The 15,330-nt window shown below is 40.3% G+C and overlaps 1 protein-coding gene across 2 annotated transcripts; it reads left to right on the top strand.

The window, feature by feature from the left end:
* The first annotated feature begins 317 nt into the window (after window positions 1-317).
* On the top strand, window positions 318-15,287 carry inpp5f (inositol polyphosphate-5-phosphatase F). Of its 2 annotated transcripts, none has more exons than XM_088420865.1 (20): window positions 318-751; window positions 1,933-2,013; window positions 2,499-2,635; window positions 3,192-3,317; window positions 3,483-3,650; window positions 3,769-3,825; window positions 5,128-5,326; window positions 5,812-5,991; window positions 6,680-6,747; window positions 8,710-8,834; window positions 8,933-9,010; window positions 9,172-9,292; window positions 9,498-9,626; window positions 9,738-9,855; window positions 9,941-10,139; window positions 10,230-10,301; window positions 10,383-10,456; window positions 10,656-10,784; window positions 11,401-11,488; window positions 11,574-15,287. In XM_088420865.1, exons 1-20 carry the CDS (start codon window positions 655-657, stop codon window positions 12,727-12,729), a joined length of 3,402 nt encoding a protein of 1,133 aa, XP_088276991.1. In that variant the 5' UTR covers window positions 318-654; the 3' UTR covers window positions 12,730-15,287. The 2 variants fall into 2 exon arrangements, with proteins under 2 accessions (XP_088276991.1, XP_088276990.1); XM_088420864.1 differs by having other exon boundaries at window positions 3,465-3,650.
* Window positions 15,288-15,330: the final 43 nt, after the last annotated feature.

The raw sequence follows: 15,330 nt of genomic DNA, 5'->3' as shown, positions 1-15,330 counted from the left end.
CTTGAAAGGTTTTAGTGCGTCTAGTACAAAGATTAGTCACTGCTCAGCTGCTCCCTGTATTGTCCCCTAGGATGCCTCTGAGTCATAGTGGAGAAAGTGTTAACCCCTCTCTTCCTGTGTGAGTGACAGTGGGCACAATTCCTCAGCTCGTAAGAAACATTAACACGTTCATTCCAAGCCGCAAATTGTACAATAAACACAGATTCGGGCATGCGTTATTTCCGGTGGTAACTTTTCACTCCCAGTGAAACCTGGCGACGCTGCTTGCACGCCACTTGCTTCGTTTTGGTGACGACAGGTCACGTGTCATTGTTTAGAGCAGCAAACTGGTCCTGTACCTCCTGGATGGCTTCCACGACAGTTTGCCGAGAGAAGTGCCCGTTGATTTATGCCTTACTTTCATGCCCAGCCTAACAATGGGGAGGAATGTGTATCCGGCGGTAAGGGAGAGTAATCGCCAATATGCGTACAAGTGGAGCAAACCCATCGGACAAGCATCCAGCTGCTGCTAGCTTGTAGCTTTAGCTCACCAGCCGGAGGGGGACGAAGAGCTAACCGGAGTTAGCAATTCACCGTCATCCGCCCGAGTTGTCACTTGCCTTGACAAGCCTTTTCATCTAGCTAGCGACTTATCGTTTAACGTATACAGACAAAATGGAGCTGTTCCAAGCCAAAGACGATTACATTCTTCAGGACGGCGACCGCGCTCTTTGGTGTAGCCGAAAAGACGGTACCATGACAGTCAAGCCTGGTAGGTAACAACCGCCCGTTCGTCTTTTTCTTGAATCGAATTGACACTCCTTTTTCTTCTCAAGTTGAAATAAAACCCCTACCGATTCCCCAAATGACTAGGTGCTTTAATTGCGTTATTGGACACGATAACCACCAACCTCAATCACGGTGCTCAGTGCTCACAATTCGATAACCTACTAAAAATATCACACTTTGTTCAAGTGTTTTGACGAACTTCAACGACAATTCGCCTCAATGGGTGTTGTTCCATTTTATGCATTTCATTTTTGCGTACTTGCGAAACTAGAGACAGGCTGGCGAGTGTTCTTGTGACTTAATGTTGCACGCACAGAAAAGTAAACGAGACATTCAAGTTCTTAATTACACAAATTAGCTCTGACAGATTTCCATCACATAATTTTTTTGACAGCTTCCTTGACTTAATGGTTATTTTGGGGAACGCCTAGCCATTTTATTTAGTGCTGAATTCCTATGATGGTCGTCTTGTCGAGTATACTTGCCTGTGGATCGAACCCTCTAAGTAAAAATAAAAGAGCCAATGACTTAATAGATCCCTTCCAGACTACTGATGATGTTGATACCTGAAGTCCTACGGTTGTATAGCCGTCCTGAACAGGTTTACAGTTGCACCACTGTTTCATAATTTAATTGGAAGAAGGGTTTCCGCTCCCCTCTCAACTTCCACTCTACCCCTGTTCTCAGAGGGAAGTTCAGTATGTCTTAAAAGCACTTGGCCAGAGTTGGGTTTGCATTTTTCTTCAAGATTTTGCCTCTATTGATTTGTGGTGTCTATCGGACTAAGAATTTCTATTAAGTGTTATTTTCAACATCTTTCTTCCTTTGCCACACCCTTCACCCGTTTTCAATTTTCACCACCACTCCAATTTTCCTTTGACTCAGCCTTGCCACTTTATGGCTGTAACCGGTCACGCCTAGCCCGGGATTTAAGCACACAGATGTTAGCACACAGTGGCTGTGTTTTTGACTGAATGTCTCCTTTTTGTATTATGTTTTGAAGAATGACAAATCACCAGTTTGAATCGTTAAGTCACATGTTGCAATTTGCTGCGTCTGAAATCGTATTGGAATTGTGAATAATTTGTGGCACTTGGTTTATAATTATTCCATGACAGTCCGTCACACTTGCACAGATATGTCTCTATCTTAATTTTCATTTAGCAACAGACCTGCTGCTTGCTTGGAACCCGGTATGTTTGGGCCTGGTGGACGGAATCATCGGAAAAATACAACTTCACACAGGTAAGAGGGTGGAGTACACATTTGACTTTGCTTTTAAACTGTTTGGATAAAAAAAATTCTTGGCTACTTGATAAGGCAAATCTTCTGTGACTCGTTTCACATTCACAAGAGAAAGTGTGAAAATGAGTGTAAATGTACTTTGAAATGCATGTAGTTATGAAGAGGAGATGGAGGAGTGATGTGGTGATGATTCAATTGATGATGATTTTTATTCCCTCATGTTTTGCCTCCCAGAAGCACAGAGCATGAGTTATTTTTATACACAAGTGTGATTTTATTACTTTCACAGACATTGTAGTTTAGCATGATGTGATACTGTTTGATTCAATTGATCTACCAAGTGACTTTTACTGTTGTATTTATAATTAATTATTAACTGCAATGAGGCTGGTTTCTTCACACCTTTTAGAATGTGAAGAATTCTGCACCCGTCATGCAGTCAGCCCCTGCCCACCTCCCTTCCCTTCTTCTACTTCTCTTGGCAGATCTTCCTCTTGGCCTTGTATTAATCCGCCAGAAAGCACTTGTTGGCCATTTGCCAGGCAACCACAAAGTCTACAAGATCATCAAAATAGCTGTCATTCCTCTGTCTGATGAAGAGCCGCAGGAGCTGGAGCTGGAGGTGTGCATCCTAAGTCTGTATTCAGACTCGTGGCAAAGTGTATGATGCTTGACCTCATTGAGTGTTGCCAAGAATACAATGACTGCATCAGCGTATGAATCATAATCGGTCTATCAGCTACTAAAATATATTTGTCTGGCTTTTTTTTAAAGTCCCACATAAAGGTGAAATTTAAAGATTTGATGTAATCTCAGAGGAAATGGCTAGTGCTAAGATTTCAGTCTTTCAGGGGAGCTTCATGGATGGTGAGGCACAGTATTTTCAAGTGAGTAATACTAGCGATTAAAGATTGCCCCTGAATAGACTATTAGACTCCTCCCTGTTTTACATTGTGCTGCAGAATAATGCCCCCCCCCCCCCCCCCCCCTGCCCCACTAGGTATTGAAATCCTGTTTACCAAATTTTACTAGTAGGTTCTAGTGTTTCCTTTGTTTTTTTTTTTTTTTTTTTTATTTATTTTTTTTGTTTAGACTTATAATATCAGGTCTGTCTGGATGGCATTATGTATACAGTACTGTATTGCATGTACACTAAAGTGACATATGCTCTTTTTCAGCTCTGCAAAAAGCATCATTTTGGAATTGACAAATCAGAGAAACTGGTTCAGTCCCCTGATGAGTCCAAGTTAATGAAAACATTAAGCCAGATCAAATCAAATGTGGCTGTGCCCATTAAGAAAAAGGTTGGTCTTTGTTCAGTCTGTCACACACCTGATGCCTTTGGTGTTTCCGATGCTTACACTGCTCTTTACCGGTTTAACTCATTGCCTGTCTGCTTGCCTACCTACCTACCTACCTCCTACCTGACCTACCTATTATGCCCAATCCAGTATTCCCCTGCCTTCCAGGTAAAGGAAAACAAAGAGAAGGAACGTCTAGAGAGGCGACTGCTTGATGAGCTGTACAAAATATTCATGGATTCTGACTCCTTCTACTTCAGCCCTACCTATGACCTGACAAACACAGTGCAGCGCCAAGGAGACTTGGAAAAGTCCAATTTACCACTTTGGAAACAGGTGTGAAGGGAAACACACATTTGACCATGGTTCCAAATTCTGTGTGAACATTAAATACAAAAGTTGGTTTATAACAGAAGCGGTTATTAATAATAATAATTAATATTTTTTGTGAAAGGTGGATGACCGTTTCTTCTGGAACAAACACATGATTCAAGATCTTGTAGATTTACAGGTATGTCCGGATGTCCACATTTGTTGACATGAGGAAAATATTTGTAAATGTAAAATGCCTCCATTGTAATTGTGCAGCAGATGTACAATGAATTTGGCAAATTGAAGAGCTAAGAGCCGCTGCATCCATGTGCATTGCCATTGTATGGCTCTATATTCAATACAATATATAACAGTGACAAAATAAAATATTAACATAAAAACATTTAAACAATATTAGTAGACATAAAACAAGACTGTGACTTTTCTGCAAATGCCTTGTTGTTTGAAGCATAAATAGATTCAAGAGGAGGGGTTCAAAGGCATTTTTTCAAGATCACACCGTGCATGATATCGCATCGTCTTCTGCAAGCAAAGATTGAAAATAAATGAGCAGCTGTAGCAACCGTTGCTGAGTGACATAAATACATACAAAAGAAAAGTTAATTTCACCAGTCCCATTTAGAGCCGCTTCAATTCCAAGTGCCGACTGTGTTTTGAATACACATCCACGTTCCATGCCGATGCTCTTCTATACTCTGTATCAACTTCATCTGCAGTCTTCCTTCTGCACGAATGCAGACTGTCCAACGGTGCCGGCGTCTCTGCTGAACATAGCGGGGCTTTGAAAAATGCTGCCCATTATGGGTGCAAAAAACACAAGTGTCCCATGGCATCAAGTGGCAACAGTTAAACAGCACCGACATTCTTCTCATCAAAATCTGTGCTGATCCACACATATTGCCTTATGTTTGTAAACATGACCCAAAAAAGTCTTTGTAGCTAAAATGTATTACTTAAGTAGTTTGTTTTTTTTCTCTGGTTGCCAGTTTCCAAAACCTCCAATCACAAAATATGAGATAATGGACTTAGGATATTGCTTTGATCAAAATTGGTACTTTTTTTGTGGCATCAAAACTGCTCCTTCCATGTGCTGTTGCAGTGAAACACACTTACTCTATTGTGCTGTTTCATTTCCGTCGTTGCCATGGCCAGGGAAAGCACTAGCAGACAAATACATAGCAACAGTATATTGCAATCTTCTGGTATAGCACAGCCACTGCTCTAGCAAAATCACTGCTCTCACTTTGAGAGCAAAAAGATAGTTAAAGAGAGGATGGACTGATGAAGATAAGATGATCTTGTCTAAGTGAATGTAATCTTATCAGATAAGTTACCAGTTCAGTATTTTCCCATTAACGAGAGTGAGGCTTACACTTTTTTTTTTTTTTTTTTGGTCTTAGATGGAGATTAGAATTTTATTTTACCCGTAATGGACAAGAGAAATAATATTCAAAACAATGAATATTTTATTATATCTCAGACCCCTGAGGTGGACTTTTGGGTGATACCAATCATCCAGGGATTCGTTCAAGTTGAAGAACTTGTAGTGAATTACAACGAGACATCTGATGAGGAAAGGAGTAGTCCTGAAACTCCACCACAGGAGGTGACCTGTGTTGATGACATCCATCCCCGCTTCACCGTTGCGCTTATCTCCAGACGGAGCCGGCATCGGGCAGGTATACCACCAAGATGTAGTGCTTAAATAATCTTCTAGCCTCGGTAATGTTTATGCCACATTTATGTTTATGCCCTAAAATTAACAGCATTTGTCATTACCAGAAATAATTTTACGTCTCTATTTGGAAACCCCATAACCAAAATTATAGTTTATAAATTTTAAATCTCAATGAGCAACACTCAAATGGGGACTAAAAGGAATTCAATTTGAAAGCCCCCAGTCCTGTTCAAAATGAACATGAGAACATTGAAATAAGTGCTTTAAAAAAAAAAAAAGCCTGAATCGCGAACACTTCATTTCAGAGGTGGTCTACTCTTAATTTCCTTGAGGCACTGACAACTAAGAGTAACTGAAAAAGCAATTGGTGCTCTTTTCACCTCTGTTGTCTAATATTTCAGTGTAGGTTTACATAATATAGAACACGCTTTTCTTGTCACGTGAAACAATCTTTTAATAGTCTTCATCAATTCTCTTTGCCCAAAGGGATGCGGTACAAACGCAGAGGAGTAGATACAGATGGCCATGTGGCTAACTATGTGGAGACGGAGCAGTTGATCCACGTGCACAGCCACACTCTGTCCTTTGTACAGACTCGTGGCTCTGTGCCTGTCTTCTGGAGCCAGGCAGGATACCGCTACAATCCCCGGCCACGTTTGGAGAAAGGTCAGTGAAACCATTTCTTGCATGCAGTCAGGCTACGGAAATAATTTCTCAGACATTATTGCAGTTGTTGGATTTGTGATTAATTCAAATGGTACTTAAATCAGTGCCACTGTACCAGTGAGACGTGGTAATATTCAGCCTAATTTTAAAATTAATGAAATACACGACAGTACACCCTACCCCATTTTTTTCAACAGTTCATAACTCCTGTCGTGTGTTTCCTTTGAATGTATTTCCACTGTTGACCACTAGATGGCGAGACAGTAGTTTGACACTTAATTCACAAAAGAAGAAGCTTGAAACCAGGGAATACATTATTTCAGGTCCTATTTTTTTTTTTTTTGCAGCACGATTGAATGTCATTCTGCTTCAGTCCTGATTTTTTTTTTATGCCAAATAATGTGACGATTGTAAATCAATTTTATCATTTCCATCTTTGGGCATAATTATTCATGTATACTGTGATGTGATTCATTTATTTGTGTGGAAAAAGGGGAATTGTTTCCATTAAACACTGCAAAATGGGTACACATTTATCTTTTTACTCTCCATTGTACTTGCTTTTTCTCAATATAGTAAGTAAAAAAAAAAATACAAAATTTGAGCCAAAAGCCCTGGAAAAGGACAATCGTGTATAACGTATTAACTATTTTTTCCATTAAATATTTTTACATTACTGGTGTTTCAGAGGAGAAAGAGACCATGACGTACTTTGCTGCCCACTTCGAAGAGCAACTTAAACTCTACAAGAAAGAGGTAGGTTTGCCAGTGTAGACGGGTGTATGTGTATTTTTAAAAATATTGTTGTCATTGCACCTCCCTGTAATGCATTTGGTGTGAATGTTCTCGGCATCCCTCTTAGATACAGTGGTATGAAAAAATCTGGGCACCCCTGATCATTTTCAAGATTTTCCTTTTAAATATCATTGGTGGTATGGCTCAGCAATTTCAGTAAAATATATAATATAGAAGATAAACACTCTTATATTTGAGAATTGAAATGAAGTTCATAGGATTTATAGAAAGTGTGCAATAAATATTGAAACAAAAGTAGGAAGGTGCATAAATTTGGGCTCCCCAAAATAAAAATTACATCAAAATTTAGTAGAGCCTCCTTTTGCAGCAATAACAGCCTCGAAACGCTTCAATGGCTTCCGATGAGGGTCTGGACTCTGAATTTTGGCTGAAGGTATTTTCATCTTTACAAAAACATCTCCAGTTCAGTTAGGTTTGGTGGTTTTCAAGCATGGCTCCTCTGCTTTAAATCACACTACAGATTTTCAGTAATATTCAGGTCTGGGGACTGAGATGGCTATTCCAGAATGTTGTACTGGTTCCCCTGCATGAATGCCTCAGTAGAATTTGACCAGTGTTTAGTGTCGTTGTGTTGTTGAAGTATCCAGCCCCGGTGAAACTTTTATCTTTGTCACTTATTCTTGAACATTGTTTTACAAGAATCTGCTGATGTTGAATTCATGCGACCTTCAACTTGAACAACATCTGCATGGTCCACACAGCCCCACAGCGTGATGGAGCCACCACCAAATTTTAGTTTGTCAGGTTTTGTCTTCCAATGCTGTCTTCTTTTTCTGGCATGCACACAGCTCCTTGTTACTGTATGTCCAAATAACTCAATTTTCAGCACCTTATTCCAAAATGAAGCCGGCATCACCTAGCGCAAAATGCGCTGAATAGTTGAATGATGCACAGTGACACCTTCTGAAGCAAATCATTTTGTAGGTCTTTGGAGCTGGTCTGTGGGTTGAGTTTGACTGTTCTCACCATTTTTCGCCTCTGCTGATCAGATTTTTCTTGTCCTGCCACTTCAGGCCTTAACTCGAACCGTGCCTTTGGTCTTCCAATTCCTCACTCGTTTCCTTAGCTTAGTCTAAAACATAAAAAAAACTTAGCCACGTGCATCAAAATGTCTGAAACTAAAATAATAATAATAATAATAATTATTTTTTTATTGCAATTATACTTCACATGACAAAAACAAAGTATTTTCTCTACGGTCATCCGGGCCCCCTGTGGCATCACCCAGGGGGTCCCGCCACACTATTTGAGAAGCACTGATGTAGGCCATGGGTCAATGAGCTTGCCAGATAATCCCCCTCCCCCAATATTAGCGCTCAAGGTATTCAAATCAATAAAACAACAAGGGTGCCCACATTTATGCACATACTTACTTTTGTTTAAGTCATTATTGCACACTTTCTGGAAATCCTATTAACTTCATTTCTCTTCTCCAATATAACTTTTATCTGCTATATGATCTATTTTACTGAAATTGATGATCCGAACCACCAATGATTTATAAATGAAAATCTTGAAAATGATCAGGGGTGCCCAAACTTTTTCATATCACTGTAGTTAGTTCACACTTTGCAGCCACTTGGTCAGAAAGTGTATTTTGACTGCTACTGGTTATGCAAGTGTTATAACATGAGCATTTGTTCGATCAGGGATGAGCCATTCAATTTCCCAGGGGCACCCATTAAGAATTTACAGTTGCCAAGGGCCTCACCACCATGCTAACCTCAAATGTGTTCCATATTAACTGAATGTCTTTAAATAAAGCTGATCATTTGTTTGGACTATGCTTTAAGTTTAAAGTTTATTCATAAAACATTTGTGAAAATGTACTAATTAACACCTACTTTTGAATGCAGGGCTAAATGTTTTGCGAGTTGATGTCTTCTTTGTTTTTAATTTCAGGTCATCATTAACTTAGTTGACCAAAGCGGACGAGAGAAATTGATTGGGGACGCGTATCTAAAGCAAGTGCTTCTTTACAACAACCCAAACCTCACCTATGTGTCATTTGACTTTCATGAGCACTGGTGAGAGAAACACAGAGAAACAGCATTAGCATGATTCTTTTGAACTCTGTAACACTACATTGCTTACCCTTTTATTTGCTTTGTGCACTGTATCTTAGTCGAGGGATGAAATTTGAAAATGTGCAAATACTGACGGATGCCATCTCGGATATCATCACTGACATGAAATGGGCCTGGTAAGTGTGACTCACTATTTTGTTTGCAGAAAATCACAAATAGTTTGGGAAAGGTTGTCATTTAGACATGACAGGAGATAGAGCTATCTAGTGAATTTACCAAAGCGTTCTCATCAGGTTTCTTTGTTATATCCCAATTTCCTGTTTGGTGTCTCCACTAGGGTGGACCAAGCTGGAGTCATTTGCAAGCAAGAGGGAATCTTCCGAGTCAATTGCATGGATTGTCTTGACAGGACCAACGTAGTCCAAGCCGCTATTGCTCGGGTGGTTATGGAACAGCAGGTAAAATATTTGACTCATCAATACAAAGGCAGAGAGCAGCACTTGCTCCTAATTTTATCAAGGCATTTCTTATGATTGATATTTGAATGTACCGCAGTGTGTAATTTAGCACTTAAAACTAAAGCTTACCTGGCTCAGATTTGACATTGACATAATAGGAGAATGTAGCAGATAGAGCTTTAAAATTGATATTCATTTCTTTCAGCTGAAAAAGTTGGGTGTGATGCCTCCAGAGCAGCCCCTGCCTCTCAAATGTTACAGGATCTATCAAATCATGTGGGCCAACAATGGTGACACCATCAGCAGACAGTATGCTGGCACAGCAGCACTTAAGGTAATTCGGCTGTTATGGCACAACTCATAATTGTGGGATGTAGTGATGTTTTATTACTTTTCTGGGCTGCATCAGTATATGGACAAAAACCTTGAAATGGTTTGTATTTAGGGAGATTTTACGAGGACGGGCGAGAGGAAATTGGCAGGTGTGATGAAGGACGGCGTGAACTCAGCCAACCGCTACTATCTGAACCGATTCAGAGATGCTTACAGACAAGCAGTAATTGGTATAAAACAGAAGCAAAAACATTTGCTGCCAGTATATCTGTGCTCAAAAACAACTGTTTAGTGTGTCTCTCCCCTTCCTCGCAGACCTCATGATGGGTCTTCCAGTGACTGAAGACCTCTACTCAATTTTCAGTAAGGAAAAGGAGCATGAGGAAAAAGAGCAGGAAAGCCAAAGAGGAGCCCAGGAGCAAGTCAGCCTTTTGTTGCAGACATACATGCAGCTTCTCTTGCCTGATGATGAGAGGTTTCATGGTGGTTGGGCTCTCATTAACTGTGACATGAGGTTTGCAGCACATTTTACATTTTTGACATTGACACCGTTGTCAGAAATGTGTATATCAGAAGTGTTAAATACATGTCTTCGCCCTGTCAGCCTTATCGATGCCACGAATAAAGATGTGGATGTGCTTCTTCTTCTGTCTGACAAAGCCTACTACATTGCTTAGTAAGTCCTAACTACATACAGCATTCCCATCTAAGTGGGATCTCTTCCTTTGAATCATCTTCTTGTTATGTTTGTTCTTAGCTATGATGAGGAGGCGGATAAAGTCAACCAGTACCAGCGCCTCAATTTAGAGGGTTTGGAAAAGATTGAAATTGGTAAGTATTCTGTTTTACTCATAGCGGAAGTGACTGGGCTTTTGTGCACAGCCTGAGTCACCCAGCACTTCCTCAAAGAGTGTGTAATAGTTTTTCTCAGTACCCTTGTTGTAATGTTGAGGAATATGATTCATCCAAGGAAATGAAAACGAAAAACACCCAAAAAATGGAAGTAGTAAGTGTGAATATTCTGTTGCAGGTCCAGAACCAACGCTGTTTGGCAAACCAAAGTTTTGTTGTATGCGCCTGCATTACAGAAGTGAAGAGGCCAGTGGATATTTTCACACCTTGAGAGCAGCCACTCGAAATCCTGAGGACGATGGAAAAGGTTGCATATATATCTGTCAATAACTAGAGAGGCTTTAAGTCAGGGGTGCCAAATATGTTTTTAGTGGGCCACATCTTAGATATGGTTTCCTTGGGAATTCCATGACCATGACCCGAGTGAATGTATGATGGCCTCATTAAATATTCACAACAAACTGTTAATTACGGTAACTATTTTTTTATATCAGAAGCCAGTATAATCTGGTTAAAAATACTGTATTATCTTTAAAAGGGTGTTAGTAACAAAATTAATGCAATTCCTCAATACTTCAAACGTGAAGACAATTTGCAATAAATTGCTCTGATGAGCCATGTAAAATTGAGTAGTGGGCCAAATCTGGCCCCCGGGCATTGAGTTTGAAACCTCTACATTAAGTGAATCAATAAAAAGTCATAAACCCATATCCTTACCATATATTATCCGCTGCACGAACAAAAATCAAATGCCTTTTTTTTCTCTCTGTATATCCTTGAATAGCTTATTACCTAATTTCATTTGAGATTTTTTTTTTTAGGTCATAAAATAGTCTGCTCTTTGCTGCTTTACCCTATATTGCTCTAACACTGTAATTTCCCCTCTGGGGATCATTAAAGGATTTTCTTACCGTATGTTTCAGATACACTACAATGCATTGCTGAGATGCTTCGCATTACAAAACAAGCCGGGGGGCTGGACCTACTGGTGCTTGAAAAGAAGCTAGAGAGGTCATTAGGATATATATTTATAATACTAGCACAATGTTCGATATTTCTGACATTCATGTCCTTTCTGTGTATGTATTCATTTCAGGCGTCAAAGCAGACCTCATGAAGATATAATGGGGATCCAGAACAAAACTGGTGAGCAGGCGGAGGGCAGCTCTGGGCTGGCCCAAGGCAAAAGTTTCCTCCTCAATAAGTTCTCCTCTCTAAATCAGAAAGTAAAACAGACCAAAACGAGCGTGAACATCGGCACCTTCAAGCCTCTCGGAAAGCTGGGAAGTTTCTCTAAGCCTGATGTCAAGGTCAATTTCCTGAAGCCGACTATGCATGTTAACCTGTGGAAGTCAGACAGCAGCTTGGAGACATCGGATGGCAATCCTGGCACAGCGAACCTAAAAGATATCAGTGACATGAATTTTGATAACTCGGACGATTCCGACTCTTATAATTCTGATCCAGAGCACCCGTGCTCGGGCTCATTTGAGAACGTGGACTATGTGCTGCCGAGCTGCGGCATTGTAGCATCTAACCCAAGACTGGGCAGTCGCTCCCAGTCCATTGGGAGCGCGGAGCTAAATATCCCCTCTATTATCCGTGTGAGTGGCTGTGAAGGCCAGCAGGAGAGCTCGTCTCAAGTCTGCGACGACAAGTCTCCGGGGGCTGCCTCAGTAGCTGAAGAAGCTATTCTGATTGACTTTGGCACTCCCTTCGATGCCTACTGCCATCAGTTTGTCCAAGACGCACAGACCAAACCCGTAGAGGTGTTTGGAGAACGGCCACCCACGGCTGCCCATCCGCCCAATCCCGTAGTGCCGGCGCAGAATAAAAGCCCGGCGGACCTCAAGCAGCCAAGCACACAGCATCAGCAGGAGGACTCAAACCTCCCCAGGCCATCCCAACTCGACGTCCAGGCCACTACCTCCGCTTCGAATCTTCTCAGAATCCAGAGGCCCACATCTGCCGTGTCAGGCGGCTCTCAGAGGAGTCTGGGCTCACAGCTAGAAGGCAGCCTCGGCCCTTCTCCAGCCGACAGTAACGGTAGCCGGGTAGTGTCCCCCTTTGCCAAGATCAAGAGCTCCATGGTGCAGGTGGCCAGTCTCACCCAGGCGGGGCTCACTCAGGGCATTAACTTTGCCGTGGCCAAGGTGCAAAAGAGCCCTGAGCCCGACACAGTCAATGAGGCCCAAGAGAGCGAGTTGAAGGCAATGTTTACGCAGTGCCAGACCAGGATCATTCAGATCTAGTGCTTTGCTTGGAGCCGCTGTTTTGGAAGAAGAAGCGTGTTACTAGCAGTAGGAATGGCCCCCCCCCCCCCCCCCCCATGGCCAACGCGTGCCCTCAGTTAAACCCTTTAGTCCAAGTAGCCAGTGTTGTACAGAATCCAGAACTGCGAACACTTGTAATGTGGCAGTGAATGTTTACATGCACACAAGAACATGTGATTTGCCCTTTCTTGAAAGGAATATTTTGCACATAATGACAGCCAACAAATTCAGGCGTTTGTCAATTTTATTGGTTGTCAATTGCCATCATTATATTTTCTTGGGATGTCTAGATTGCTAAGATATTCATAACAGTTTGTGCAATTTAATACTGTACGTTAAATAAATTTGCTGTAAGCACCTTTCTAAATAAGGCTGTGTATTTGCATCAAAAAAGCCAAACTATTTTCAAACAGATCTTTCTACTGTAATTCAGTGAAAGAATTTAACATCTGCTGTTGATGAAGACTTTTTTTAAGACAATAATATTACATACGGTGTGACTCAATTTAAAAGGCTTTTGAGTGCTCATTTCAGGAGAAAAGCTACAGCCTAATTACACATATTTTAAGGTTGGGATCTTATGCAGTTTGAACATGTGTGCAATTTTTGTGCATGTAAACATGACACTGTTCTCAATTGATCTTAATTGCCCAAAATGCTTGCATGACAGGTTGGTGGCTAATGGCCGACTTTGACAGAGCAGATAATTATTAGCTGCATGATGACAGACCAACTCTCGATGATTAATGTATTACAAGGTATGTGCAGGCCGCCTCGTGGTATTCGTAATAGATCAGAATACCCTTTTGTCACAGGTATCCTCATGTCTGACAAAATGACTTTTGTGGTTCTAAAATGATGTTCTGGTGTTAACTATTAGCCATCGTAGAGCAGTCCAAAACTAGCAGACACCAATCTATGTAGTTATCCTCTGTCATATTAATATTGTCAAGTGTTGCTATAATGTGATACAAAATGACTACACAAAAACTTAGTAAGAGTATCATGATTGTGAGTGTGTCCAGAGTTGGCTCGGGTTCGTTTAACACCTTTTCTTCGGATGTTTTTTGTATGGATGACAAGGTGGCAGCTAAATGGAAATAATAATAATATATATATATATATATATATATATATATATATATATATATATATATATATATGGTATAGATATATATAGATATAAATATATGGTATAGATATATATAGATATAAATATATATTTTGGAAACTTGTATCATGAGTATGTAGGGTGTCTCCACATAACCACAGTCTTAATGGTAGAACTAATTCACTGTAATCTAAAGTTGAATTGTTATATATTGTTGTTGTGTAGTTGACCAAGACAGCAGAGTAGCACATTGTAGGTATATATGCAAATGCACCAATCCAACCATAAAGAAACACTCCCGAAACTAAAAGCTTACTTGCCTTAACAGGGATTTAAAGTGGAACTGTATATGTATATCAGGTATTTATGGTAAACGCTACATTTTCAGTCCATTCTCACATTACATTTGTGTACTGTACTGTACTGTTCAGGGTAACTGCTTCATCTTGGGATATTTTATCAGCTGACGCATTCAGTCCTTATTTTGTGTGGCACATGATTCTAATGACCAAGTTTGTCGACTGTATTTAAATGGACACACTTGTACCTCCTGAAGATTTAAGAACGCTTTGAAATCACATCCATAGCAACAGCAATTTTGTTTTATCTTAGCCTTTCTAATCTGCAGTTATGTTTCATTGCTTCCTGAAAATATTCCATTGGAAATTCTGCCATATGTGAAATACCCAGTGAAATACGTACTCATAATTTGGGTTACTATATTGAAATATTTTAATTTCTATACTGTACTGACCTGGTGTGTGCTGCGATGGAAAATCCCAAGATAATTGATCATGTTTCATGTTTACCATGGATAAACACGGCTGTTTTCTGCAATCAGCTTGCTGTGCCGCAGTTAACGTGCAGTAGTTGGCGTTGCGGTTGCTATGTTATTTTAGAGAGCTGCCAAAAGCTTTAAGATATCGCTGGAATGCACAGAAGTCGGATTTCAGTTGTGCATTAGGATTACAACACTGGAGGTCGCGTAAAAGGAATAGTAGTCCTCAACATTCCTAATAGAGACCACAATTCTATATATATATATATATATATATTTTTTTTTTAAATGCAGGAGTTTGTTGTTATTGTAATCCTCTTTTTCTGGGTGATGTTTTTCTTCGGTTTTGACAAGTGCTTGAGCAACCGTCTGTTCATTTTCTGTCAGTTGCGCCTGTCTTGCGCTCCCACAAGTATCCACATGGCATTTAAATAGTTCTTAAAGCAAACATTTGTTCAACACTGTTTCTTCAAGTCATTATTTTTGTGGTCACACCTCTTTATCAACCCTCTTCCGGTGTTGACGTTGTATTATATATTAAAGTCTCCTATTTATTCTCATCCTCTTCGGGTGTTACTTGATGGCAAAGTGCATTGTACACTTTTTTTATTCAATATTCCATTGGAATAAAACATGAGTGGATGAGCATGAGGTTTGTTGCTTAATACAGTAAGTTCAAGGTGATGCACGG

The sequence above is a fragment of the Hippichthys cyanospilos genome, chromosome 8 (assembly GCF_059441005.1).
Source record: "Hippichthys cyanospilos isolate Australia breed blue-spotted pipefish chromosome 8, RoL_Hcya_1.0, whole genome shotgun sequence".
Lineage (NCBI taxonomy): Eukaryota > Metazoa > Chordata > Actinopteri > Syngnathiformes > Syngnathidae > Hippichthys > Hippichthys cyanospilos.
The sequence above is the reverse complement of the archived record's forward strand: the minus strand, read 5'-3'. Positions and strand labels throughout refer to the sequence as shown.